The sequence below is a fragment of the Ailuropoda melanoleuca genome, chromosome 17 (assembly GCF_002007445.2).
Source record: "Ailuropoda melanoleuca isolate Jingjing chromosome 17, ASM200744v2, whole genome shotgun sequence".
NCBI classification, from domain to species: Eukaryota; Metazoa; Chordata; class Mammalia; order Carnivora; family Ursidae; genus Ailuropoda; species Ailuropoda melanoleuca.
In genome coordinates this window covers 12,995,013-13,020,700 of record NC_048234.1, presented here as the reverse complement: position 1 = coordinate 13,020,700, position 25,688 = coordinate 12,995,013, and the positions used below count along the sequence as shown (strand labels likewise).

Below are 25,688 nucleotides of genomic sequence, written 5' to 3'. Positions count from 1 at the left end.
AAAGACAGCTATCATTTAAAGCGTCTTCTTCAACCACAGTGTGATGAAGCTAGAAATCAGTAACAGAAGGTAACTGGAAAACCAGTGGAAATTAAACAAACCCTCTTAAAGAACAACCGACTCATAAAAGACATAACAAGGGAAATTAGAAATGAAAACAAATACACAACATACCCAAACTTATGCGATGCAGTGAAAGCAGTGGTAAGAGGGAAATTTATCCTTATAGATGCCTACATTTAAAAAATAAAAAAAGATTTCAAATCAATAATATAACTTTACACCTTAGGGAACCAGAACAGAGTAAACTAACAAAAAGCTAGCAGAGGAAGGAAATAATAAAGATTAGAGACGAGATAAAATAGAGAGCAGAAATAAAGAAAATCATGAAACCTAAAGTTGATTCTTTGAAAAGATCGACAAAATTGAGAAACCATTAGCTAGACAAAGAAAGAGGATGGAGCGGGTCCCTCCCTAGATAAAAAAAAAGGTTATAATACAATTAATATAATACAATTGTACACCCACAAATAAGATAACCTAGAAGAATTGAACAAGTTCCTCGAAGTATACAAATTATCTGAGTCAAGAAGAAATAGAAAAATCTCAGCAGAGATTGAAGCAATAACCTAAAACCTCCCAACAAATAAATGTCAGCCACCAGATGGCTTCACTGGTGAATTTTACCAAACTTTAAAGAAGAATTAACACCAACACTTCTCATATGCTTCCAAAAACCTGAAGAAAGAGAGAACACTTCTTAACTCATTCTGAGGCCAGCATTACTCTGTCCAGAAAACCAGGAATGGAGGGGAAAGTCCTCAACATGGTAAAGGATATTTATGAAAAACCTACACCTAATATACGTTCAGTGGTGTAAGACAGGATGTGTTCTCCCTATGACCAAGAACAAGACAAGGATGCTTGCTTTCACTGTAGGCACTCAACACAGTACTAGGGTTCTAATCAGAGCATTTACACAAGAACGAGTAATAAAAAGCACCCAAATTGGAAAGGAAAAGGTAAAACTGTTCAAAGATGACATGATCCCATATGTAGAAAATCCTGAGGAATCCAGAGAAAGCTATTAGAGCTAATGTAAGTCAGCTCAGCGGAGCTGCAAGGTACCAGAAAAACACACACACTCATCAGCTATGTTTCTATAAACCAGCAATGAATAATCTGAAAAGAAAATTAGGAAAGCAAATCCACTTAAAATAGCAGCTAAAAGAATTAAATACTTAGGAATAAATCAAACTAAAGAGGTCAAAGATTTGTATGTTAAACACTACAAAACATTGCTGATAGAAATTAAAGAAAACCTAACTACATGGAAAGACATCTCACATTCATGGACTAGAAGACTTAACATTGTTAAGTAGTCAATACTATCCAAAGTGATCTACAGATTCCATGCTATCCCTATCAAAATAATTGCATGTTTTGGAGGAAACAGAAACAAAGTCCTAAAGTCCATATGGAATCTCAAAGGTCCCTGCAAAACCAAAACAATATTGAAAAAAAAGGAACACAGTTGGAAGATTCACACTTCCTGATTTCAAAACTTACTGAAAAGCTACAGCAACCAGTGTGGTACTGGCATTAAGACAGACACACAGACCAATGAAACAGGATGGACAGCCCAGAAATAAACGTTCGCATACATGGCCAAATGACTACTGACAGGGGTGCCAAGACCATTCAAGCAGGAAAGAACTATCTTTTCAACAAACGGTGCTGGGAAAACTGGACATATACATGAAAAAGAATGAACTTGAAACCTTACCTAACACCGTGTACAAAAATTAAATTAAGTGGATCAAAGACCTAAATGTTGGGAGTTAAAATTACAGAACTCTTAGAATAAAACACTGGAGAAAATCTTCATAACATCTAATGGGGCAACAACCTCGTGGACATGACACCACAAGTACAGTCAACAAAAGAAAAAATAAACTGGGCTTCAGCAAAATTAAAAACTTTTCAGTGGCTCAGTTGGCTGGGCATCTGACTCTTGGTTTTGGCTCAGGTCANTAAACTGGGCTTCAGCAAAATTAAAAACTTTTCAGTGGCTCAGTTGGCTGGGCATCTGACTCTTGGTTTTGGTTCAGGTCATGATCCCGGCGTTCTGGGATGGAGCCCCACATCAGGCTCCTCCGCTGGGAGCCTGCTTCTTCCTCTCCCACTCCCCCTGCTTGTGTTCCCTCCCTCTCTCACTGGCTGTCTCTCTCTGTCAAATAAGTAAATAAAATCTTANAGGCTCCTCCGCTGGGAGCCTGCTTCTTCCTCTCCCACTCCCCCTGCTTGTGTTCCCTCCCTCTCTCACTGGTTGTCTCTGTCAAATAAGTAAATAAAATCTTAAAAAAAAAAAAAAAGAAAGTGAAAAAATCTACTGAATGAGAAAAAGTATTTGCAAATCACAGATCTGATAAAGGGTTACTATCCAGAATATATAGAGAAGTAAACTCAACAACAAAAACAAACAACCTGATTAAAAAAACAGGAGAAGGACTTGAAAAGACATTTCTCCAAAGAAGACATAAAAATGGTTGCTAAGCACAGGAAGAGACACTCAACATCATTTGTAATCAGGGAAATGCAACTCAAAACCACAATGAGATACCATTTTATATCTTGTAGGATGGGTACAATTGAAAAACAAACAGAAAAGAACAAGTGTTGGCAAGAACGTGGAGAAAGCAAAACCCTTGCACATTGTTGGTGGAAACGTAAAATGGTACAGCTGCTGTGGAAAACAGATGACAATTCTTCAAAAGGTGATACATAAAACTACCCTATGACCCAGCCATTCCACTCCTAGGTGTATATCCACAAAAACTGAAAGCCGGGACTCAAACAGATAATGTGTGCAACTGTGTTCATTGCAACTTATTCACAAAAGGCAAAAGGTGGAAACTCCAGTGTCCATGAACAAAGTAATGGATAAACAAAATGTGGTTTAAACGTACACTGGAATATTACTCTGCCATGAAATGGAATGAAATTTTGATACATGCTAAAATATGGATGAACCTTGAAGACATCAAGCTTAGTGAAATAGCCGGACATAGAAGGACAAATATTTTCCACTTATATAAGGAATCTAGAATAGGCAAATACATAGAAAGACAGTAGAATAGAGGTTTCTAGGCACTGGGGAGAGGGGAGGAAGACTGAATTACTGTTAATAGGTACAGAATTTTTGTTGGGGAGGGTAAGTATAGAAAGTGGTGATAGTTGTACACATTCTGAATGTGTTTAATGCCTCTGACTTGTTCACCTACAAATAGTTAAAATGATTCATACTAGGATATGTGTATTTTATTTATACGTATACTGTTTTATGCATGTAAGTACTATGTTATCTATATTTTTCCACAATTAAAATTTTAGAAGTCATGGCTAACCTCCGCCCATTTCCCCACCCTAGAGAGATGAACAGGTATTAGCCAGGTAAAGAGGGAGTGGAGGCATTCACAGAGGCAACTGCCTAAGCTCAGTGCCAGTAAGTGGCAGAGGTGAGATATGAACCGTGCGACAGCCCTGCCTCCTCAGGCAATGGAGACCTGTCGCCTTCGCTAGTGCAGAGTGACCATGTGGATGCCCTGCACGTGCGGCGGCCCAGGAGTGGCCGCTATCTCCTCAGATGCCTGCAGAGGATGGACTGAACCTCTGGCCCACGGAAAACACACCCCTGGGCTCACCTTGGTGGCCAGAGAAGCAAGTTCTTTGGTGAGCTCTTCCAGGGCCTCCCGGTTTCGGCCGCAGAGCACCAGCTTAGCACCCGCCGAGTAGAAGACTCTGGCGCATTCTAAGGGAGGGAGAAAGAACCTTGACAGCTGAGGAAATTCAATGCCTGTCTTCCCCAGGGCAGGTCAGTCCAAACTCACTCCGTGTTTCAGAGTACGAATTTGTTTCTTCCTGCACCGCACACGTGCGTATCCGCCCCTGCTGTGGACCAGGCGTGGAGCTAGGAGTTAAGGCCCCAGTGATAAATGAGCCCCGCTCTTGCCCTAGGAGAGCTCGTATCAGTGGTATGGCAGACACCAAGGCAAGAGGAAGGCCGGGACCGGTGGACAGATTTGTTAGGTACCATGCTCGCAACATTCCATGATCTTTAGCTCTGAACAACCCTGGGGGCATGACCTCCTTTTTCACAGCTGAGGAAGCTCAGAAAGGTCAAGCAATGTGCTCAATGATCAGGCAGCACCAGCCACTGTGCGGCCGTGGCCTGCTGAGGCCTGCTTTTTGGCCCAATCTAGGCTGTTTGCCAAGTCACTTCAAGGCAGCAGGTAGAGATCTACGGGGCGCGCTAACACGGTTTGTACCAGCACAGGGAGCACAGGACTCTGCTGAGAAGGGATGGGGGGCCTGGGAGGCTGTTTCTCTGGAAAGTACTCAAGGCTAAGGGAGCAGAGTTTGCAATGCATCTGAGGGGCCATGCACAGATACATCCGGGACACAAACTGGAGTGTCTGACAGCCTTGCCAGGCTGGGAAATGACACAAACATGAAGAGTTGAAGCGTGCAGAGTACCTACGACAGTGAAGGCTCAGTAAGGGAGGATGCAGTTTAAAAGGCTCCCTCCCACTGGGTGAGAAGGAAGGGGACTGGTGGAGACCAGGCTCTGGAGACCAGGCTCTGCTGAACCCACTCCAACATCCCAGTAACATCAAGTGAGGCCGGGGTACCTCTATTCGTCAGTGTTCTTCTGGTGGCAAGAAAACAGACCCAACTCACACTGGGGCAAAGCAAAAAGAGATTTATCAGGAGGATGCTGGGATAGCTCCAGAATTAAGAGGAAAGAGCTGAGTGGCCAAGACTTGGGAGGGACAGGAGTGGCTGCTGCCCAGGGCCACTGGCAGCAGGAACCAGGCTCTCTCAGGGCTGGCAGGGCCTTTTCTCCACTTCGTCTCCCTGGCCTGGCTTCCCTCCAAGATGAGAACAGGGCTGCAGGCAGCTCTGAGTCACATCAACACAGCTCCCCCCGCCAGACAGCAGAGGGGTCTCTGACATAGGCAAGCTTTGCTGCGGAAATCCCAGGAAGGGTGGGGCGGCATCTCGAGCACGAAGCCAGCAAGGGTCACAGGCAAATCCCCTGAGGCCCAGGGGGAAAGGCAGGGAGGAGAGACCTCCAGAACCGGGGCTAATCTGTGGGGAAGAGGGAGGGTGAGGGCCTCTTGCTTCTTGCTTGTTCTAAGCCCAGACATGGCCTAACTGAATGTTCAGTGCCTGAAAACATACAACTTGTGAAAAGCACTGCAGCCCAGTGGTCAAGGCACTGGACTCAAACTCGACCACCTACGTCCAATGCCGACCTCAGTCACTTCCTGGTTCTGTGATCTTGGGTAAGTTATAACCTCTGCACTTCTCACTTTCCTCTTCTATAGAATGCAGGTAAAAACAGCACTGGGACTGAATGAGTAAAACTCAATATAATACAGTGGAGAAAAAGTACTATAGAAAAAAGCACCACAGAAGTGTTCACTGTTTTCACATTTCTAAGCTGCCTTTTTAAAACGTTCTAAAACCTTACTGTTGGTGAAAACTGAAACCTGAGGGTTTAAAGAGGCACTGCCTGTCCACACCTGAGGGTAGGTCTCCCTCAAACACCCACAGGCAGGTCTGCTCAGACCCCTCCGGCCGTAGCTGACCGAGCAGCCAGTGTGCCTCCGTGTCCTGGGCCGAATCTCAGAGGCTCAGGCAGTCGTGTGGTGTCTCGTACCCCAGCTCAGAGAAAGGACAGGCCTGCCCCGGGAGCTGTGCAAGTGGTTGAGGAATCAAACCTGTCCCTTCCTGGCTAGGAGTGGAGGACAAGGTAGGGTCCAGGCAGGGTGTACTGGTCTGCTAGCTCTTCCCCCACAAAAGTGGCAAAAGCTAGAAGGGTTCAAAACAGGAGGGGAGAACAAATTCCAGCATCCTTTGGGAAAACAGAGAGAATGTTCTTTAACGTCTGGATTGTCTCATGGTGCAAAGCCTCTCTGTTCACTCTACGGCTCCTCCTTTAGCTCCTCTTACAGCTTTCACGTACCATCCCCAGACCAACACCTCCTGGCATGTCTCCAGGCAGAGTTTTCTGGAAGGCAGTGCTAAGTAGACTAAATCAAGACACTTTCAGTTGTGGTGTATCACCCTCCTTGAAGATTTGGTCGGTTTGTTCTCTGGCTCATGCTGACAAAGGGCACAGTCCCAGACAGAACTGCAGCCCCTGCTCTGCTTGTGCCTGGATGGCCCGGTCGGGGTCTCAGCCCCGGTGCAGCCCGCCTTGCTGTGCTTCCTCAGCAGAGCGGCAAAGCCAGACGCCAGCATTCCTGAGGCTGGAGCTGCTCATGTGGTTTCCTAAATCATTCCCAAAGATGAGGAATCTCAGGCATGGCTGGCTTCCTCACCCCAGTTCATCCCGACATGACTGACACAACGGACATTTTGTGAGGTGTCACCAGAGTACAGATGCGCAGAACCAAAGCTGGGGAGAGGTACTAGCATCTAAACGGCTTCTGGAAAATGGTCACGTACATTCTGCTTAAGCTTTGCTTCCTAGCACAGCCAAACAGGGAGGAAATTAAAGTCTGTGTAGGGAGTGACAGAAATGAAAACAACAGATTGCAAGGATTCCATTTTCATTTCTTGAAAAAGCTGACACAGGGAGGCAGGAGGGTCAAGGGAAAAAGGAAAAAAGTCCCGGAGTACCATTTATCTAGCTACGGCTGCCAGATGATTCTCCAGCGCTGCCGGCACTCCTGCCTGTTAAATCAAGAGAGTTATTCACGACCTCAGGGCTTAAGCAGGCTAAAGTGGGTATCTAGAACATTCTGTTCCTTTAGTCAATGGTCTTACTGTTTTATAAGGATAAGCTCATGTAGCTTAAATATACAAAACAGGAGACAAAACAGGAGAAATACAGAAAGCTGTCTGAAGACTTATCACATGATCCAGGCTTTCAGAGCGGCTGACAGGGCAGGCTGAGCAGAGCCACCAAGGGCCACTCACACCCTTCCTCGTCTGAAGGCTGAGGTGCAGCAGCGCCTCCGTGGTGGCCACCACAGGGCCGTGTGTCCTTGTCACGGCTGGGGAAGAACCTGTTCCTATTTTATCTGGCCAGAGGGGAAAGAGATCCATGTACTCTTGTCCTTCAGATGTGAAACGGGGCTGCATATAAGCACAGTGATTTGGAATCTGGGAAATGGCTGGGCCAATATATGATAGAAATATATATATACACACACTCACACAAACAGGTTTTGTTTTTCTTTCAATTACATTGTCTATTCCCTTCACAGTCTTAGTTTCCAGAAGAGGAAATGTGGAATGACCAAGACAACAGTGTCTTTCTTCAACATTCACGTGTTGGAGCACCTGCAAGTCACCACCCCAGGCAGCTCTCAAATACTCTTCAAGGACTTAAAAAAAAAAAAAATGCTTCTTTCTGAGATCAAGAGAAGTGGCTGCTGACTACCCTATATATAGCAGCTGAGTAAGGTCAGAGGACTGACCATGGCAAAGGGCCTGGAGGCAGCTGTCCCCACGCGGTTCTGGGTATCTAATGACAGGCCGAGGCTTCACCTGCAGAGACCTCACCTAAAACATGAGAGTGGCATACAAATGAATCCATGTTTTCCCAGGCTCCCTCCTGCCAACTGCAAGCCACTTCCTCTGCACACAAGGCCCCGTCTGTTCCTTTATGTTCCTGCAACACGCAAGTGCTTCCCAGCCCTGCATGAGCACGCTTTCAGCCCTGCATGAGCACGCTGCTCCCTGCTCTGCGCTTGTCGGCAATGCCCTCCTTGCTGGCCTGTGCCTTCCTTTCCCTGGTCCTCTCCCCCAGAGGGAAGAGAAGACTTGAGTCCTGCAGTCATACCTGGGGTTTGAATCTAGAAGTCCTAGGGCAAGTCTGCATCTTGGCTGTGAGGATTCAGAGGGATAAAGTGCAAGCCAGCACATCCCCCTACTGGGCCTAGATGGGAACACCCATTACTGAAGCATCAATATCCTGAGATAAGCCTGGGCCGCTCTGCATTGGACTGTGACCTCGCTGAGGGAAGGGACCCTGCTTTCCTTGGTTGGTCCCAGCACTTGGTCCGGAGCCTCGCAAACGGGAGCTGCTCGCTCACCGCCAGCTGTGCTACTCCCAACCAAAAGATGCAGCACGGGTGGGTTTTCCGCACTTCTGCGTGCCGCTCAGCCTTCTTCCGTGGCACCGAGCGCCAGCGTGGACGACGGGCTGGTGTGGTGTGGGAAGTGTACAGATGCCGAGAAGGAGGAAGCTCCATGAGACATGCCTGCGTGTGCCGCTCACGCTCTGCCAAAGTCAATGTGTGTGTGGAAGGGAAATGACGGCAGCTCTACAAACTCATCTGTGTGAAGCCGGGGGTGGTGACTGACTCTGGGCCAGCATACAACCCCTGGGACCCAGAGGCTCAACTTGTTCGCCAAATTAGATGGAACTAACTTGAAGAACCGAGTATCTGAAGTATCACTTAGTCTGTTCTCGACCTGCCAGGGCCACACTCAGGGTAGAGCTGGAGGCACAGTCCCGGGGAGAGGAAGGTGAGGGGAAGGGGACACCAAGGCCGTGAACTGGGGTTGCTCGCTGAATCCAGGAAAACGCATGCTTTGTTTGGCCCTCACAGAGGTAAAAATGTTTTTTTAAGTTAGTTGCCGTATTTGACAATTGGGAGACTTCACATAAAAACCCCAATTTCCACAACCAGCTGGAGCGGAGTAAGGCGGCCCCTTACGTGAGACACGGAGTCTCCAGTTTGCCACAGTCTTCCTCATGGCTTTCGCCTCCCAGCACTGATGCCGATGAAAGTCAGGGGCCATTTCTCATCGCACTTAAGTTCTTGCCTTTTCCGAGTGGACCAGGGACAGCGACACACTCTTGTTCCCGAGTCACCTAGCCTGCTTCACTTATTTGCACCCGAGCAGCGGAGGAGCTGCTTGTCGGGGTCAAGCTCCCTGCCCCCTCCGCCCGCCCCGCAGCACTGCCCGCAGGACCCACCTCGCCCCAGGCCCGAGGTAGCGCCGGTAACGACCACCACGGCGTTCCGCAGGTAGGCCTTCATGCGTATCCACTGCAGCAGCTTGAAGACGCCGAAGATTCCCACACAGCCAAACAGCAGGGGCAGGATGGCCGTAGACGTGACAAAGTCCATGACCCTCACCTTCAGCAGACTCTTCCTGAAGAAGCCCAAATCAAACGAATATGTGACAAAACAGGAAAACTCAAGGGCTTTGCCAGCCCCCCTCCCCCTAGACTGACACAGAGCCCAGATCTCTCTCGTGCGGACTTCAGCTGAGCCCAGCAACTACCCTTCTAAGGCCCTGTGCTCTATATGCCGACTGCGCGGCACGGTGGAACCTGCAATGAGCAGACAGCAAAGCCACAGACCTTGCAATGCCTCTCGGAGGCGCACAGCGACCCCAGAACAAGCTGAAAGAGTCATTCAGCGTGGGACCCAGTTACCCGTGAGTGTGACAGGAGGCTCTGGCATGGCCACACTCCCCGACTGTCCTTCAGAAACCTATTTAGGGGGACTTAAGTACACCCACTATCATTCTCAACCCCTATCTGTGTAACTAGAAAACGTTTTTTAAAAAGGAAAAAGAACACCATACCAATCCTTCTACCCCTCCCTAAGCAGATGGATGTTTCTGGGTGGGGTGTACCCTGGATGGTGTCTGCAATGGCCCACAAATGTCCTCCTGGCCACAGGCCTCACAGACGCCCAAAGGGAACTCGGCACAGACGGGAGCTGCCCTTTGCCACAGACTCAGGCTGTGAAGCAGAATGCCCTGCCACGCGCTGTGGCGTGTTCTCGCTAGCATTTGCCGGGGAGCCACGGCCAGCCACAGGAAATCACGAGGCTACACGAGCGTCTGTGCAACAGTGGCAGTCAATTCTTGGGATCCGTCCTTTCACGACTGCCCAAATTTCCTTACTCCTCCAAGCTTCCTTGATTCCCTGTCACTTACCCAAGCCCCCATGCCCCAAGCAAGCTGAGCGAGGAGGGAGACACAGGATTAGAGGAAGGTCAAGGATGAGCCAGTGAGGAGCAACACCGTGTCTGTCACTTTGAAAGAAATGCCCTGTAAGGCTATTTGACAAGTGGGCTGAGTGACAAGAAGGCCCACCACCCACAGTTCTCCTCCAGGACTAAGATATTATGAGCATAGGCTCATACCAGCCTAATGCTTTCAACTCTTCATCAGATTGGGAGTAAGTATGCAAAACCCTCACTCACCTGCTGAACGTCCCATGTCCTCCACTCCGTATATTTTAAAAAAATATTTCTGCTTCCATTCCCAAGACAACATCAACTCTGTGGGCACCGCGAAGCCAGAAACCCACTGAAGCCCAACACAGATGAGCTGGGCTGCTTTGATCGTGAGCCTCAGGGTCAGGGTCAGCTGTCCCGATCTAGGGTAAACCACTTGACTGCACAGGGTTCTGCTCAGATTTGAACCGTCAACTCAACTAGTTTAGTATTCAGTTTACTTCTTCATCTGCCTTTCTAAATATATCCAATTTCTTGATCACCATAAAAAAATTAACATTCTTAGACAAACATCTGTAAAAATGACTGTTTCCCATCAACCTCCACTTAATCCACTTCTGAAAAGTCCCCAACGACTGTCTGCTAAGTGGTTACATTTCCCTCTCACCCTCCATTGTGCCAAGCCTACACTCGGGTGAACTGGCAATTAAAGCGGCTTCTCAAGTGCCAAGCTCTTTCCCCAGGTACTACTGGCACCACCCCCTGCCCACAACTGGAAGCTGAGGCGAGGTGTTCTAGCCTGCAGGTGAGGCTGAGTCTCAGGGGAAATGTTAAGAGTCCGTGGACCCTTCGTCTGGCCCCTGGGAGTACTGAGATCGGTGTGGAGCAGGGACCGGTACCTCTGCAGGTCTGTGGGTCTGCAAGTACTGCCTGGGGGCCTTCACAGGGCTCAGCCCTGAACCCTGCAGGGTGTATGAGTATTTCCCAGGGGTGGGAGAGGTGAATTCTGGGGGGCAGGGATGATTGCCAGTTTGTTAGTGTAGCTTTACCAGAAAATTACAGCAACTGACAGAAAACACAGGTAGGCCCCAAGGTAATTATAGCTCAGAACTTTCACGTAACGAACTTGGGGGCAGGGAGCTTCCAACCCAGCAGGACGGCTGTCTAGGAAGAGCTTTATCCCACTGCAATCCCAGATCCTTATACCAGGCAGATCCCAAGGTGGACCACCCTGCTTGGCCCAGAATTACACAGGGCCTGGCTACTGCCCAGGATGACCAGGGAGTTGAAGAAGGGACTCATGAAGGGACAACAGGCCTCAGCCCCTGGGTGGGGGTGCAGAGCTCCATTAGGTGAGCTGGGGGGAAACAGCTCTGCGCACTCCTCCATAGGCTCCTAGAGACCAGAGCCTTGTAGAGTCTGCCCATTTCAGACCTTCAACCTGGAGCTGAGCCAGGACTCCACTGAAGGCTACAGAGGTGTCACGTACTGATATGCAGCCTGTTGCCCCTCAAAATTCAGAGGCTGCAGAGACCACATGGAAAACACTAACTGTGGCAAAGTGACGGCAGTGCGGGGGTTACAAGGGTGACCCCTCGACCCAGCCTGGCTGGGTTCACATCCTGGCTCAGTCACTTACTCACCAGCCTGGGTAAGGGACCTCCCCACTCTGGGCCTCAGTATCCTCATCTGTAAAATGAGGGTATATGGTGGTCCACCTCACAGGTCTGTTGTGAGGTCAGCTGAATTAATACACGGAAATGTGTGCACAGTCCCTAGAAAGGTGTAAGCGTTCAGTGAATGTAGTTGCCACTGGCGTCATCATGACCCAGAACTAACTAAAAGCTCCTGGCCCAGGAATTAGTTTCACAGCAGTCAGATTTCCAAGGTTGTCTGAAAGAGTCCCTGGTTTATGAAAACTGGTTTCTTCCAAATGAAGGAAAATCATTAAACATAGACCTTGCTGGAGTTTAGTTTTTATACCTTCATAAACCCTTTGGCTTAATGACACTAACAAATAGGAAAAAAGAAACCCCGACTTTGTCAGAAGTCAGGATCCCATATGCCAAGGTACGTATCAGAAAATGTGGCCACCGTGAGTCATTGAGGCCAACGCAGCAAGGAGAGCACAGACAAGTGCCCAAATGTCCCTGCCCCCTTTTTTCACACCCAGGGAGGAGCAGGATGAAAACAAACCCACCTAGTAAGGTTCCCCCCGTGAAGACAATGACAGCTCCCAACAAACTGCATTTTCATGCACCTTTTTACAACCCAAGCCAGCAATCTAGGACACGAAGAAAAGAGAGAACTACACACCGTCTTGTACACTTCTGGGATTCCTTGCGCACCTGACACAACATCGCATGCCAGCCTTGGTCTCCTGGCCCTGGGGACCACTTTGCCTGCGGCAAATATGGCAGCAGGTTAATGGGGTCCATCCTCGGCCCACGGGCCGGCTTTCTGTGGGGAGAGCGCACATCTGCATTCAGTCTGGCAAGTCGTTAACAGAATCGGAATGCAAAGTCAATTAGAAATCAGCACCAATTGTGCCCAGCTAACTCAGGATGATGATGGTGGGAAAAGGCATTCCAGAGCAAGCCATTTATCTGAGAGCATTATGCTCAGTTTCAGGGTAGGTATTCAGGTCACTTACCTGACCAGGTAAAGCTGGTCATATTGACAATCCCAACTTTCTGGGAGTTTCTCAAAATTCTTAAAGACCTTCCCCCTTTGATTCCACTCTTCAGTGCACGGGGCCATACTGCCAGGCCCTTGGGCCACCAGGCCTCTCCCGTCTCTGAGTGCTAGTTGGGTCAGCTCCTCCGTGTCTCACCGTCGGCAGTGAGGATGGCCAAGAGAGCAAGACACGGAGATAACTCAGCGCTACTGCCTTGCTGTGGCGTCCGGGGGCATTCTCCAAGCAAAGAGACAGCTTCAAAGTGGAAGAAAGGAATTGTGTCCTGACTGGCCACATTTCCAGACTAGGAAATACATCTCCTATGTAAAACAAGGTCAGAGGGGGTCAGTTTTCTTTGAAAACGGCATAGAAGAAGTTTAATATGTATACAAATTTTGCATTTTATACTGAAATGCTTAACTCTAGTTTCAGATAGAACTGGGAAGGCAAGATTGATGGTATAAAAAGGGAGTGGGAANACTAGGAAATACATCTCCTATGTAAAACAAGGTCAGAGGGGGTCAGTTTTCTTTGAAAACGGCATAGAAGAACTTTAATATGTATACAAATTTTGCATTTTATACTGAAATGTTTAACTCTAGTTTCAGATAGAACTGGGAAGGCAAGATTGATGGTATAAAAAGGGAGTGGGAAAAAAAAATCTAGCTCACGATTTCTAGCATTTGGAGATCAGCTCATACATAGAAGGGACAGCCCAGCATCACTGTGAACTACAGCAGAAAGTAGGACAAGTCACAAAGAGAGAGTGAGGTCAGAAAAGGAAGAAGGCGAGATAGCCCCCCTCGAATAGAAACCACAGATCACACAAGGTCTAGAAGTGCGAGTGTACCGCCTAACAGAAAAGTAGGCACTCACAGTCGTGTCTACTCTAACTGACAGGGAAGTGACCTGAAGCATGACCTTAGGCTAAAAGCCACATCAACTGGCGTGAAGAAGTTAGAGAGTACAGGCGTTCACACACTAAGCTCGTCTGCTTGTATTTTCATATACCACAGACTACGGAGCTCTAGACCTAAGTTAAACACGGTAAAGGGCAGAAAAGTCCCTTCTTGGGTGAGTGTTACCCGGGCCTGGACAGCCAGAAGTTCTTGGGTTCTCACTGCGACTTTGAAATCCAGCTGTTCCCTTATTCCACTGAGAGGTTCTTTAAAAGGGCTTTTGGAACCTCAAACTGGAAATAAGACTATCTCCAAGAAATCAACTCTGAGCAGAAATGTCACTTTACTGTTATTTCATTCCTCATCCTTTAGTCAAAATTCTACATTGCATTTCACAGATAGAATCTGTTCCTAAGATTCCTTTCTTCTCTCAACCAATTATAAAAAATAAATGGAACCATCCATAAAAACAGGTTGTTGGGAAGCTACTCTGAACCACACACAGAAATTAAACCTTTAACAGCCACACCCAAAAATCAACAGAGGGTATCCGAAAGCCCTCCACAGTTAAAAAAATAAAAATGATTTCAGGTCTGAAAGAAGGATTGGTCATAAAATAATTTGTCATGTTATGCACAAGAAAACCAGGCTAAAGGGCAGAGAGGAGTTCCAGCTGGAAGGCAGGTCGCTGAAATCATGCAGCAAGGAGTGGCTTAGTATCACCAAAAGCAGTTAGGATCCCGTTCTCACAAACCTACTCTTGTATTTCGTAACTGACAACCAGCACTAAACAGCTGGTCTATTAAAGGTGACATAAGGTATGGGTCATGCTTATGACCCATATCTGAAAATACCCATCTATTTTCAGAAAGTAAAAGCAGAGTAAAGCTGCTCTTTTTTGGTCTCAAGCGTATGAGAAGCAGCAGCTAAGGCTGTCTCCGACTGGAAAGAAAGAACAATCTCCTACCTCAGATGACAGCTACTTTGCCAGGGGTGGGTCCCGGTGCCAGCGTCTTCTCTGGTCTCTTGACCTGGGGCACAGTGACTAAGACTAGAGGCCAGAGGACACCTTCAGGTCAGCAAGCCCTCCCTGGAGCGCCGGAATGAGCCACCGACGAGTGGCCTGGAGGGTGTATTTTGGGATGCCAGCCTTAGGGGCCCCAGTTTAAAGGAATGCAGGCTGCCATTAGTCAAGATAAAAGCAAAAGGCAGGCCCGAGATGATTTCAGGCCGGCCTCCTGAGCGGCCACTCCTGGGAACAGCAACCACGCTGAAGTAAGCCGGCTCTCCAGTGAGACGCTGAGCACACACTGCACAGCAGCCCCGGCCAGGGAGGGCGGGAAGAGAGCTGCCAGCACGGCTCCAGACCCTGCAGTGCAGGCTAGCCACACAGCAGCGGGCCGCCAGAGCCGAATCGTTACGACGAGCCAAAGTCTTCGCTCTGCTTCTAAAGACAGCACTGATTGATGTCTACCTAGTGCCCTGCCACAGCAAAGCAATTCTGGTGTCTAACATGCTTTGTAAAATGAATTCAGTGTCACTGGAGGATGCAGGAGCGCTCTCACTCTCTTTCCTAGAAAATACACAAGAGGCCCTGACAGAAACCCGACAGCACACTGGCTGTGAGGGTGAAGCAGAAAAAACACTACGGTGGCGCCTGGGGGGCTGGGTTCGAGTCCACCATGTCGTGTACTTGCTGCACGACACGGGCAAATTTACTCATGACCTGCAAGTATGTATCCTAGTTTCAAAATGCGGACGATTATCCCAATGAGAAGACACATAGGAACACCCCGTACATGCGAATCCTGAACAGACATGCTCCTGACTCCTAAACTCATGAAGGAAAGGCAGTCCCCAGAGAGGAGCTGGGAAAGGAACTAAACATGGCAGCCAAGCAGACAGCGTTAAGGGCCAGTCTTCTTTAAGTAGGTTAGGTAAAAAGGCCAAACGTATGACTTTATGTCCACACCTCGTATACCAAGTGCCATGCAGTACCAGACTCGGCTAAGACTGGGATGTAAGGCAATGAATAAGCAGACGTCGTTTCTGACCTCATGGAGCACACGGCCTAGATGGGAAGACTGACAGTAAACAGAGAAACAGAAGAATTAAATGATCAGAATTGTGATAATGAAAGAAACAATCATTGTAAAACCACATAGTGATGGCCTGTCCAAAGGGCAAGCCTTGCCTGAAGCTTTAATTCAAAGTCAAAACAATTCAAACCACTATGCTGGCCACACAACACACGACCTGGCCCAGGGCAGCTGCTAGTTTCTGACTCTTGAATTTTAGATTATTACCTTAAAAAATTACATATAGTAATCAATATGACAGACAAAGTACCCATGTAAATATAAAGTCAGGAATCCGGTGTGTTTATATATTTTTTTAAAGATTTATCTTATATTTAGAGAGAGAGATAGAAAGAAAGCATAAGCAGGAGGGACAGAGGAAAAGGGGGAGGGAGAGAATCCCAAGCAGACTCCACACTGAGCATGGAGCCCAAAGTGGAGCAAGATTTCACAACCCTGAGATCACAACCTGAGTTGACACCTAGAGCTGGACACTTAACCAACTGCACCACCCAGGCACTCCAAGAATCCAGTGTGTTTAAAAGGAGCTGGTAGGGCCCAAACCAGAGTATCTAATAGGAACTGTGCATGGGTATCAGCTTCAGAAATAAGAAGAAAACACAGTAAACAATACTGTATTCAAACGTGGGCACAATTACACACTATATCTGCTATAGCATACATTCACTGCACAAACATTTACTGAGCACCTACTGTGTGTCTATTTTTCCAGGCTCTGTGGTACAGTGAGCAAACAGGAAGTAAATTGTTGTCCTCGTGGAGATGCCATATCAATGGGAGGGACAAACAGTAAAAAAGATAAGCAAATAAAATGTACATCAAAAGGATTCTAGGACAAGGGTGGAATAGGAGGTACCAGGAATCCATTTCCCCACCTACTAATAACTGCACGGGCAGTCTGTCCGGTGTAACTGTACATTGCAGAACTCTGGAGTCCGCTGAAGGCTTGCAAGTTCCCTGAGAAGGCCTGGCGGGCAAGCTGTGGTTAATTTCAGTCCATTTCAGCCGCAAGCACAGTAGCGGCTACACAACCTCCACCCCAGGGGCATGCAGTTGTGCACCAGATCCTGGAGCAACTTGCATACAGCATGCTTGAATGAGGGTCGGTAAAAAAGACCCTGTCCTCTAAATATCAGGGATTTGTGCCTGACTGCTGATTGCTGCTTCTGATCAGAGAGGTGCAGACAGGGGTGGGCAGCCAGTGTGGCTCACCTCCCTGCATTGTAGCGAGCCTCTCCACCTCCGGACAGGGTGCTGCCAGGGTACTTAACATGGCCAGCAGCATTTTGTCTTGTCTTCATTTCCCTCTTTTTCTCCTTTTAGGAGCCAGTAATTAAAGAGTAGGATGTTGAAAAGCAACTGAATACATAGGGAAATTAGAAAGTGACCATGAATGTCCAGGAAAAGGCACATGCTCAGAAAAGACCCGAGATGACCTCAAGTTCATAGATCAGTCTGATCATAGGCACAAAGACAGCTTACAAAAATAAATATGCCAATTAATTAACAAAAAACAGCAAACACTAGGGAACAGAGAAAATCTGATTCCAGAGCTACCACATTATTAGATTAAAATGTCTGGTTTTCAACAAAAAAGTCAAAAGGCACACAAAGAAATAGGAAACTACGACCCATTCAAACAAACCATCCCTGTTTAAGAGCTACAGATTTACTTGACAAATACATTAAAACAACTGTTGAAATCTGATCAAAAAACTAAAGAAAGACATAGAGAAAATCAAGCAAATAATGTATACAGAGAATGGAAATATCAGTAATGAGACAGACGACCTAAAATGAAAGCAAAAAGCAACACTGCAGTTGAAAAGAATGACAGAAATGAAAAATTCACCAGGGTGATTCAAAGGCAGATTTGCGCATGCAGACAACAGAATCAGTGAACTTGAAGCTAGGGCAATGGAAAGTACTGAATCTAAGAAATGAGGGAAAAAGACTGAATGAAAGTGAACAGAACGTAAGGGACCCACGAGACACGTCAAGCTGACCAGCATATACACTGCAGAAGCTTCAAAAACAGAAGAGAGAGAGAAAGGGACAGAGAGAATACTTGAAGAATTAGTGGCTGAAATCTTCCCAACTTTGCTGAAAGACATGAATATAAACACCCAAAAAACTCAATGAACTCCAGGTAACATGCGCTCAAAGAGACCCATACCAAGACATATTACAATCAAACTTTCTAAAGGCAAAGACAGAGAAACTTGAAAGCTGGAAAAGTGATTGGTCCCACACAAGAGATCCTCAATAAGAGTATCAACACATTTCTCATCACAAACTTTAGAAAATAAAAGGCAGTGAGCAATATATTCAAAGTGGGCAATATAGTCAAACAAATAGCACAACTGTGGAAGTAAGTCCTTCCTTACCTGCACTTACTTTATTTTTTTTTTTTAATATTTTATTTATTTATTTGACAGAGATAGAGACAGCCAGCGAGAGAGGGAACACAAGCAGGGGGAGTGGGAGAGGAAGAAGCAGGCTCATAGCAGAGGAGCCTGATGTGGGGCTCGAACCCACAACGCCGGGACCACGCCCTGAGCCGAAGGCAGACGCCCAACCACTGTGCCACCCAGGCGCCCCTGCACTTACTTTAAATGCAAATGGATTAAACTCTCCAAAGGACNACACAAGCAGGGGGAGTGGGAGAGGAAGAAGCAGGCTCATAGCAGAGGAGCCTGATGGGGGGCTCGAACCCACAACGCCGGGACCACGCCCTGAGCCGAAGGCAGACGCCCAACCGCTGTGCCACCCAGGCGCCCCTGCACTTACTTTAAATGCAAATGGATTAAACTCTCCAAAGGACAGTTTGGCAGAACAGATAAAATCACACGATTCAACTATATGCTGCCTACAAGAGACTCACTTGAAATCCAAAGACACAAACAGGTTGAATGTGAAAGGATGGAAAAAGATACTCCATGCAAACAGTAAGAGAGAGCAGGGGAGGCTACACTAATATCAGACAAAATGGACTTTAAATATATGAAGTAAAAACTGACAGAACTGAAGGCAAAACAGTCCTATTAAGAGTAGTTGGAGACTGCAATATCCCACTCATAATCATGGAAAGAAGGAACCAAAATAAGGAAATAAAGGAGTTAACACAATAAACCAACTCGGTCTAACAGACATATAAAACGCTATCCAACAACAGCATACACATTGTTCTCAAGTACACATGGGACAATTTACTAGACCACAAATTCTCAAACTAGTGTCAATATTTAAAAGACAGATATCATACAAAGTATCTTCTGTGACCACAACAGGATAAAGTTGAAAATCAATAATGAGATGTTAGAAAATACCTAGAGATAAATAAAAACAAAAATATACCAAACTTAAGGTATACAACAAAAAGAATGCTAAGGGGGAAATTCATGGCTATAAATATGCAACATTATAAAACAAGAAAGATCTCAATGACCTAACTCCACAATTAAAAAAAAAAAAACTGGAAAAAGAACTAAAGTCAAAGCTAGCAGAAGAAAGGAAATAATAAAGATTAAAGCAGAGATAAATGAAACAGAATAGAAAAGAGAAATCAATGAAGCCAAAAGTTGACGCTTTGAAAAGGTCAACAAAATTGACAAAACTTTAGCTAGATGGACTTAAAAAAGAGAAAGAAAAGACTCAAATTACTAAGATCAGAAAAGAAAGCGAGGACATTACTACTGATTCTACAGAAATAAAACGGATTACAAGAGAGTACTATGAACACTATATGCCAACAAATTGGATAACCTAGATGAAATGGACATACTCCTAGAAACACAAAACCTACCAAAACTCAAATCGTGAAAAAATAGAACATCTGAATAGACCAATAACTACTAAAGACAGTGAATCCATAATAAAAAATGTCAACAAAGAAAAGTCCTAGGGGTATCTGGGTGGCTCATTCAGTTAAGCATCCAACTCTTGATTTTGGCTCAGATCATGATCTCAGGGTCATGAGATCAAGCCCCATGTCATGCTCCATGCTGAGCATGGAGCCTCCTTAAGATTTTCTCTTTCCCTTTGCCCCTCACCGCTGCTTGCATGTCCCCCCGCCAAAAAAAATAAAGAAAGAAAGAAAAAAAAGAAAAAGAAAAAGAAAAAAAGTCCCAGATCCCAACAGCTTTACTGGTGAATCCTACCAAACATTTAAAAAAGAACTAATACCACTCCTTAAACTTTTCAAAAAAATTATAGAGAACACTTCCTAACTCATTCAATGAGATCAGCACTACTACCCTGATACCAAGAAAAAAACACTATAAAGAAAAAAACAAAACAAAACACTACAGACGAACATCCCTTTTGAAAACTGATGCAAAAATCCTCAGCAAAATATTAACAAACTGAACTCAGCAGCATATTTTAAAAAATTATACATCATGACCAAATGGGATATGTTCCTGAAATGCACGAATGGTTCAACATATGAAAACTGATTAACGTAATATCCCACATCAACTAGAGGAATAATCACATAACCATCTCAATTGACGCAGAAAAAGCACTTGCCAAAATTTAACACCTTTTCATGATAAATACACTCAAAATAGGAACAGAAGGAAACTACCTCAAATTAATAAAAACTATATATGAAAAACCCACAGTGAACATCATATGCAAAGGTAAAAGATTGAAAGCTTTTCTTCTAGGATCAAGAACGAAGCATGGATGCCCACTTCACCACATAGTATTGGGACGAGGCAAGAAATAAAAGGCATCTAGATTGGAAAGGAGGAAGTAAAATTATCCCCATCTGCCGATGATATGATCTTGTACATAGGAAACCCTAAAGACTACCCAAAACGGTAAGTGAATAAATAAATACAGCAAAGTAGCAAAATACAAAGTCCACATACAAAAATCAGTTGATGCAAGTCTATGTGCCAACAATGACCAATCTGAGAAGAAAATTACAAAAAGAATTCCACTTATAATACAGCTGAGAAAATTACATACTTAATAACTTAACCAAGGAGGTAAAGACTTGTAAAATGAAAACTACAAAATACTCCTGAAAGAAATTAAACAAGACATAAGTAAATGGAAACACATCCCATATTCATGGAGTGGAACACTTAATACTATTAAAATATCAATACTACCCACAGTGCTCTACAGATTTAATGCAATCCTTATCAAAATCCCAGAGACATTTTTCAGAAACAGAAAAACTCATCCTAAAATTCATATGGAATCTCAAATGTCTCCAAATAGCCAAAACAATCCTGAAAAAGAACAAAGCTGCAAGGCTCCTATTTCCCAATTTTGAAACTTACTACAAAGCTACAGTAATCAAAACAGTGTGTTTTTGGCATAAAGATAGACATATAAACCAGTGAAACACAACAGCAAGTCCAGAAATAAACCTTCTATACATGGTCAAATGATTTCTGACAAGGTACCAAGATCATTCAATGGAGAAAGGACAGTCTTTTCAAGACAGTGCTGGCAAAACTGGATATTCACATTCGAAAGAACAAAGTTGGACCCTTACCTTATACAAAGGTTGACTCAAAATGGATCAAGGACCTAACTGTTAAGACCTAAAACAAGTAAACTCTTTGAAGAAAACGTAGGGCAAGAGCTTCACAACACGGGATTTGGCAATGATTTCTAGGATACAACTCCAAAGGCACAGGCAACAAAAGAAAAACTAGACAAACTGAACTTCATGAAATTTAAAAATGTTATGCATTAAAGGACACTAGCCACAGAATAAAAAGGCAATCTACAGAATAGGAGAAACTATTTTCAAACCATACTTCTAGTAAAGGATCAATATCCAGAATATATAAAGAATTCATAGAACTCAAAAACAAAACAAAACAAAAAACACACAACCTAATTCAAAAATGGGCAAAGGACTTGAATAGACACTTCTCAGCAGGAGGTATACAAAGGGCCCGTAAGTACCTGAAACGGTGCTCAACAGCACTACCTACTAGTGAACTGCGGATGAAAACCATGAGATGTTACCTCACATGCTTAGATGACGACTACCAAAAACACAGAAAATGACAAGCGTTTGGGAAGATGTAGAGAAGGTGAAACCCATGTGCACTGTGCGTGGGGACGTAAAATGGTAGAGATGCTGAAAAAACAGTAGAAAAGTTCCTCAAAAAATTAAAAATAGAATTACCATATGATCTAGCAATTTCGCTTCTGGATATATATTTCAAAAAATGAAACACAGGGTCTCAAAGGGATATGTGTAAACCCGTGCTCATAGAAGCATTATTCACCATAGATAAAACACAGAAGCAACCAAAGTGTCCGTCGACCAATGAACACATAAACAAAATATAGTATATATACAATGGAATATTTGGCCTTAAAAAGGAAGGAAATTCTGTAAAAAGCTACAATATAGGGGCGCCTGGGTGGCACAGCGGTTAAGCGTCTGCCTTTGGCTCAGGGCGTGATCCCAGCGTTGTGGGATCGAGCCCCACATCAGGGCTCTTCCACCGTGAGCCCGCTTCTTCCTCTCCCACTCCCCCTGCTTGTGTTCCCTCTCTCGCTGGGTCTCTATCTCTGTTGAATAAATAAATAAAAATCTTTAAAAAAAAAAAAAGCTACAATATAGATGAATCTTGCAGACATTATGTAAGTGAAATAAGCCAGTATACAAAAGGACAAATACTTTATATGAGATACTTAGAGTGATCAAATACCTAGAGACAAAAAGTAGAATAGCAGTTGCCAGGGGTTGGGGTGGGAGCAGGAAGGGATGGGAGTTATATTTTAATGGGTACAGAGTTCCAGTTTTGCAAGATAAAAAGTTTTGGAGATGGGATGGTAGTGATGGCGGGACAACACTATGAATGTATCTAATACCACTGAGCTGTGCACTGAAAAATGGTTAAATGGAAAACTTTGTGGGGCACCTGGCTGGTTCGGTCAGTGGAGCGCACGACTCTTGATCTCGGAGTTTTGAGTTCAAGCCCCATGATGGGTGTAGAGATTAGTTAAAAATAAAATCTTTAAAAAAAAAAGATAGTAAACTTTATTACATGTACTTTATCACAATAAACAATGAAAAATAAGTATGTCATTCACAAAGGATTAAACACTAAATGCTGCCCAATTTCAAGTAGGTTCGTGGTTGAAATGAGATTGTCTTAAATTCTAACAATTGACTTAGTTCCCTCATGGATTTAGATAAATCATCTGTCCCTGTCCACTGTCTTAGACAATCTGCCTTACTGTAATTTGTTTGAGATGATGCTTCACCCTGAATTCCAAGTTATTTTTAGAACTGAAAAACATTATTGTGAAATTTAACTAGGAAATGCCCTTTACTCTGAAGCAGTTTTTACAATGCTTTTACTTAAAACCTGTAGTGCACTTTTATTCTAGAAAACATAAAGGAAGGAATTTCATAAACTGAAAGGGCAAAAGGAGAAGGAAAGCATAATAACCTGAGAGGGGTTTTTCATAGCCAACTTCTAAGCTTTCATTTAAAAATAGCCTAGCGAGTGCCCGATCACTTTATTTTCCGTGTCCTAGCAAATTGCTCCCTGAGACACAGCTATGTCTCCTCAGGACAGGCCCATGGTAGGGAGTCAATAAACTATTTATTTCAACCACTCTTAGATCTCCCACATACATATTTTTCCTCTTATTTCTCTCTCAGAGGCTTTTCAGTCTTAAAAAATATATATTCGGCAAATTCCAGAATGTATGTGAAAAAAAGAACAACTTGCAACTGAAAACATCCTCTACACATTCACTGTACTTGTTCTCAGTGTGTAACAGTATAAGGGCTATCTTTTAAACTGCATTAAAATATACACTGTTACATAAAGAAGCTTTTTTTTCTGGTGATATAAAAATTAATAAGTTAAGCCACAGAATGAGGTAAAAGCAAACAAATTTTAAAGCCAATTTTAGAAGTCAAGAAATGAAAGATTTAAGTCTCTTTCCTTCCATGGCAAAATGCTGATGGTTGTTGAGGTTGAAAACAGAGTATATGGGGGTTCACTGTTTCATTGTAGTTTTGTGTATCTCTGAGCATTCCCTTAATTTCTACTTCACTCTCAACTTTGCTAAAATGGAATTGGAAAAGTGAACAATTAGCTACACTGAAAGTATCAACTTTGTAAAATAAAACTAGCTAATAAATACCAACTATAACACCCACAGGGACAAACTGACCAATGTTAAGTTATAGTGGCATCTACGTGGGGCAGCATGGTGGGTGGGGTCTTGATTTGGACCTTTCCTGGGACTTGAGACCAGGTGACTACAGAATAAGTTACCAGACTTTTCCAGGCTTCCGCTCCTAACGTAATTTTCCAAACAAGCTGGCTCCAAGCCACCTTACTCATCCTCGCCTAATCACTACCTACACTAGAGGCACCTGTTAAAATCCAGATCCAGGGCCCCACCTAGTAAAGACCTTTGAAATCAGTAATACCAGAAAAGGTGAGACCCGAGAATCTGGACTCTTGATGCCCTCCTCCGATGATTTTAATAGATAACTAAAGTTAGAAGCTCTTGAAGACCTCTGTAATTGTCTATCAAGAGAGATGTGCCACTCTGAGGGTAACAAGGGCTATCTGACAACCTCCATTCACAAGGTCAGGGGTAACTGCTTTTTTTCTAGAATCCATCAACAGGAGTCCAGAAGAGGCTCCCAGCAGGCCCTCCACCCCCATCCCTACCCCAATGGCCAACCCCGCCACCCCCATCTCCCCAGAAACCACTGGGACCAATCTTATAATTTTTATCGCTGTTTACATCAGTCACCACAGGAAGTCTGGGTCTCTTGAGGCAACCCCAGGCTCCCAAACCACTCTGTGCGCTCCCTTCTCTGATCCCACCTCCCACCCTTCCCCACATCAACCTGGTGGTTCTCTTGATCAGTCATCAGCAAAATCACTTGCATATTCTACTCGCATCTTCCACTCTGCACAGTCCCTTCACCTTCCTGTTCCAACGATGTCTGGCTCCTCCTGAGGACAGATTCCCCAGCAGACCTCCGCAGTGGCGGCTGTTTTCTCCCCCATCCCCCTCGAACTCGCTCAAAGGAAGGTACGGTGCGGCCGTCTTTGCTCCTCACTATTCTTCCCTTTCTCCCTAAAACTGCCCAGCTCTGCCTCTTACTCGTCAGACTATGTTACACACTGCCTTAGGATCACCTGCTTTCCTCTTGGTTACCACCACCCCCACACCCTGGCATTACTTAAAAAGATTTTTAGCTACTCACAGTTACTCTCTCCAGCACAGTTCCCGTCATCAGAATTCTTGGAGATTTTACATACACATGGGTGCTCCTACCTATGCCTTAGTTCTGGGACCTGTCCTCCATTATCTTGTCCTCCACCCTGCTTCGGCCCCTCCCATACTCAAACAGCAGCCCTTCGTATAATCTTCACTTCAAACACCCCATTCCGGCTATTGCCTATCTCCTTTGTGAATTTACTGTCATACAGATTACATCTAAACATGTTGTCAACCCAATAGTGTTAATAATTATCACTGCTTCAATACGACCTTCGACTTTTACAGAAGTTTAGAGAAAACACATTTACAGTCTTTTATAGCTACCCACAGGTTAATCATTTCCAGGGCTCGCTCTTTCTACCTGCAGATACAACATACAGTCTGGAGTCATTTCCTTTTGGCCTGAAGTACTTCCCTTAGTATTTCTTGAAAGGTAAGTCTGTAATCAATAGATTACTTTCTTTGTTTACATGTGAATATATTTTACTTTCATTTTTGAAGGATAGTTTTGGATATAAAATTTAATATAGAATTTGGTATTGACAGTTTTTTTGTTAAACATTGTTAACTCCACTGTTCTGCCACAACCATTCTTTTTTCAGTTATTAATACGCTTTATTTTTTAGAGCTGTTTTAGGTTCAGAGCAGTTCCCCATACCCATTCTCCTCACAGGTGCACAACTTCCCCCACTATCACCATCCTCCATCACGGTGGTAAATGTTACAAATGATGAACCTACATTGACACGTCGACACGTCATTATCAACC

The 25,688-nt window shown here is 44.8% G+C and overlaps 1 protein-coding gene across 5 annotated transcripts in view; it reads right to left on the bottom strand.

Annotated features, from left to right (window-relative positions):
- Nucleotides 1–25,688, bottom strand: part of DHRS7B (dehydrogenase/reductase 7B) — a 57,900-nt gene that overhangs the window by 10,923 nt on the left and 21,289 nt on the right. Inside the window, exons 1-4 of one of the 5 annotated variants that reach the window (XM_034647401.1) lie at nt 12,652–13,005; nt 12,315–12,458; nt 9,002–9,180; nt 3,705–3,811 (exon numbers count right to left, since the gene is read on the bottom strand). In XM_034647401.1, coding sequence (XP_034503292.1) covers nt 3,705–3,811; nt 9,002–9,180; nt 12,315–12,458; nt 12,652–12,758 — 537 coding nt within the window. In that variant the 5' untranslated portion in view covers nt 12,759–13,005. Of the gene's footprint in view, nt 1–3,704; nt 3,812–9,001; nt 9,181–10,244; nt 11,289–12,314; nt 12,459–12,651; nt 13,006–15,546; nt 15,850–25,688 lie in introns of those variants that run through there. The other 4 variants (XM_034647403.1, XM_034647402.1, XM_011236890.3 and 1 more) reach the window with 4 other exon arrangements.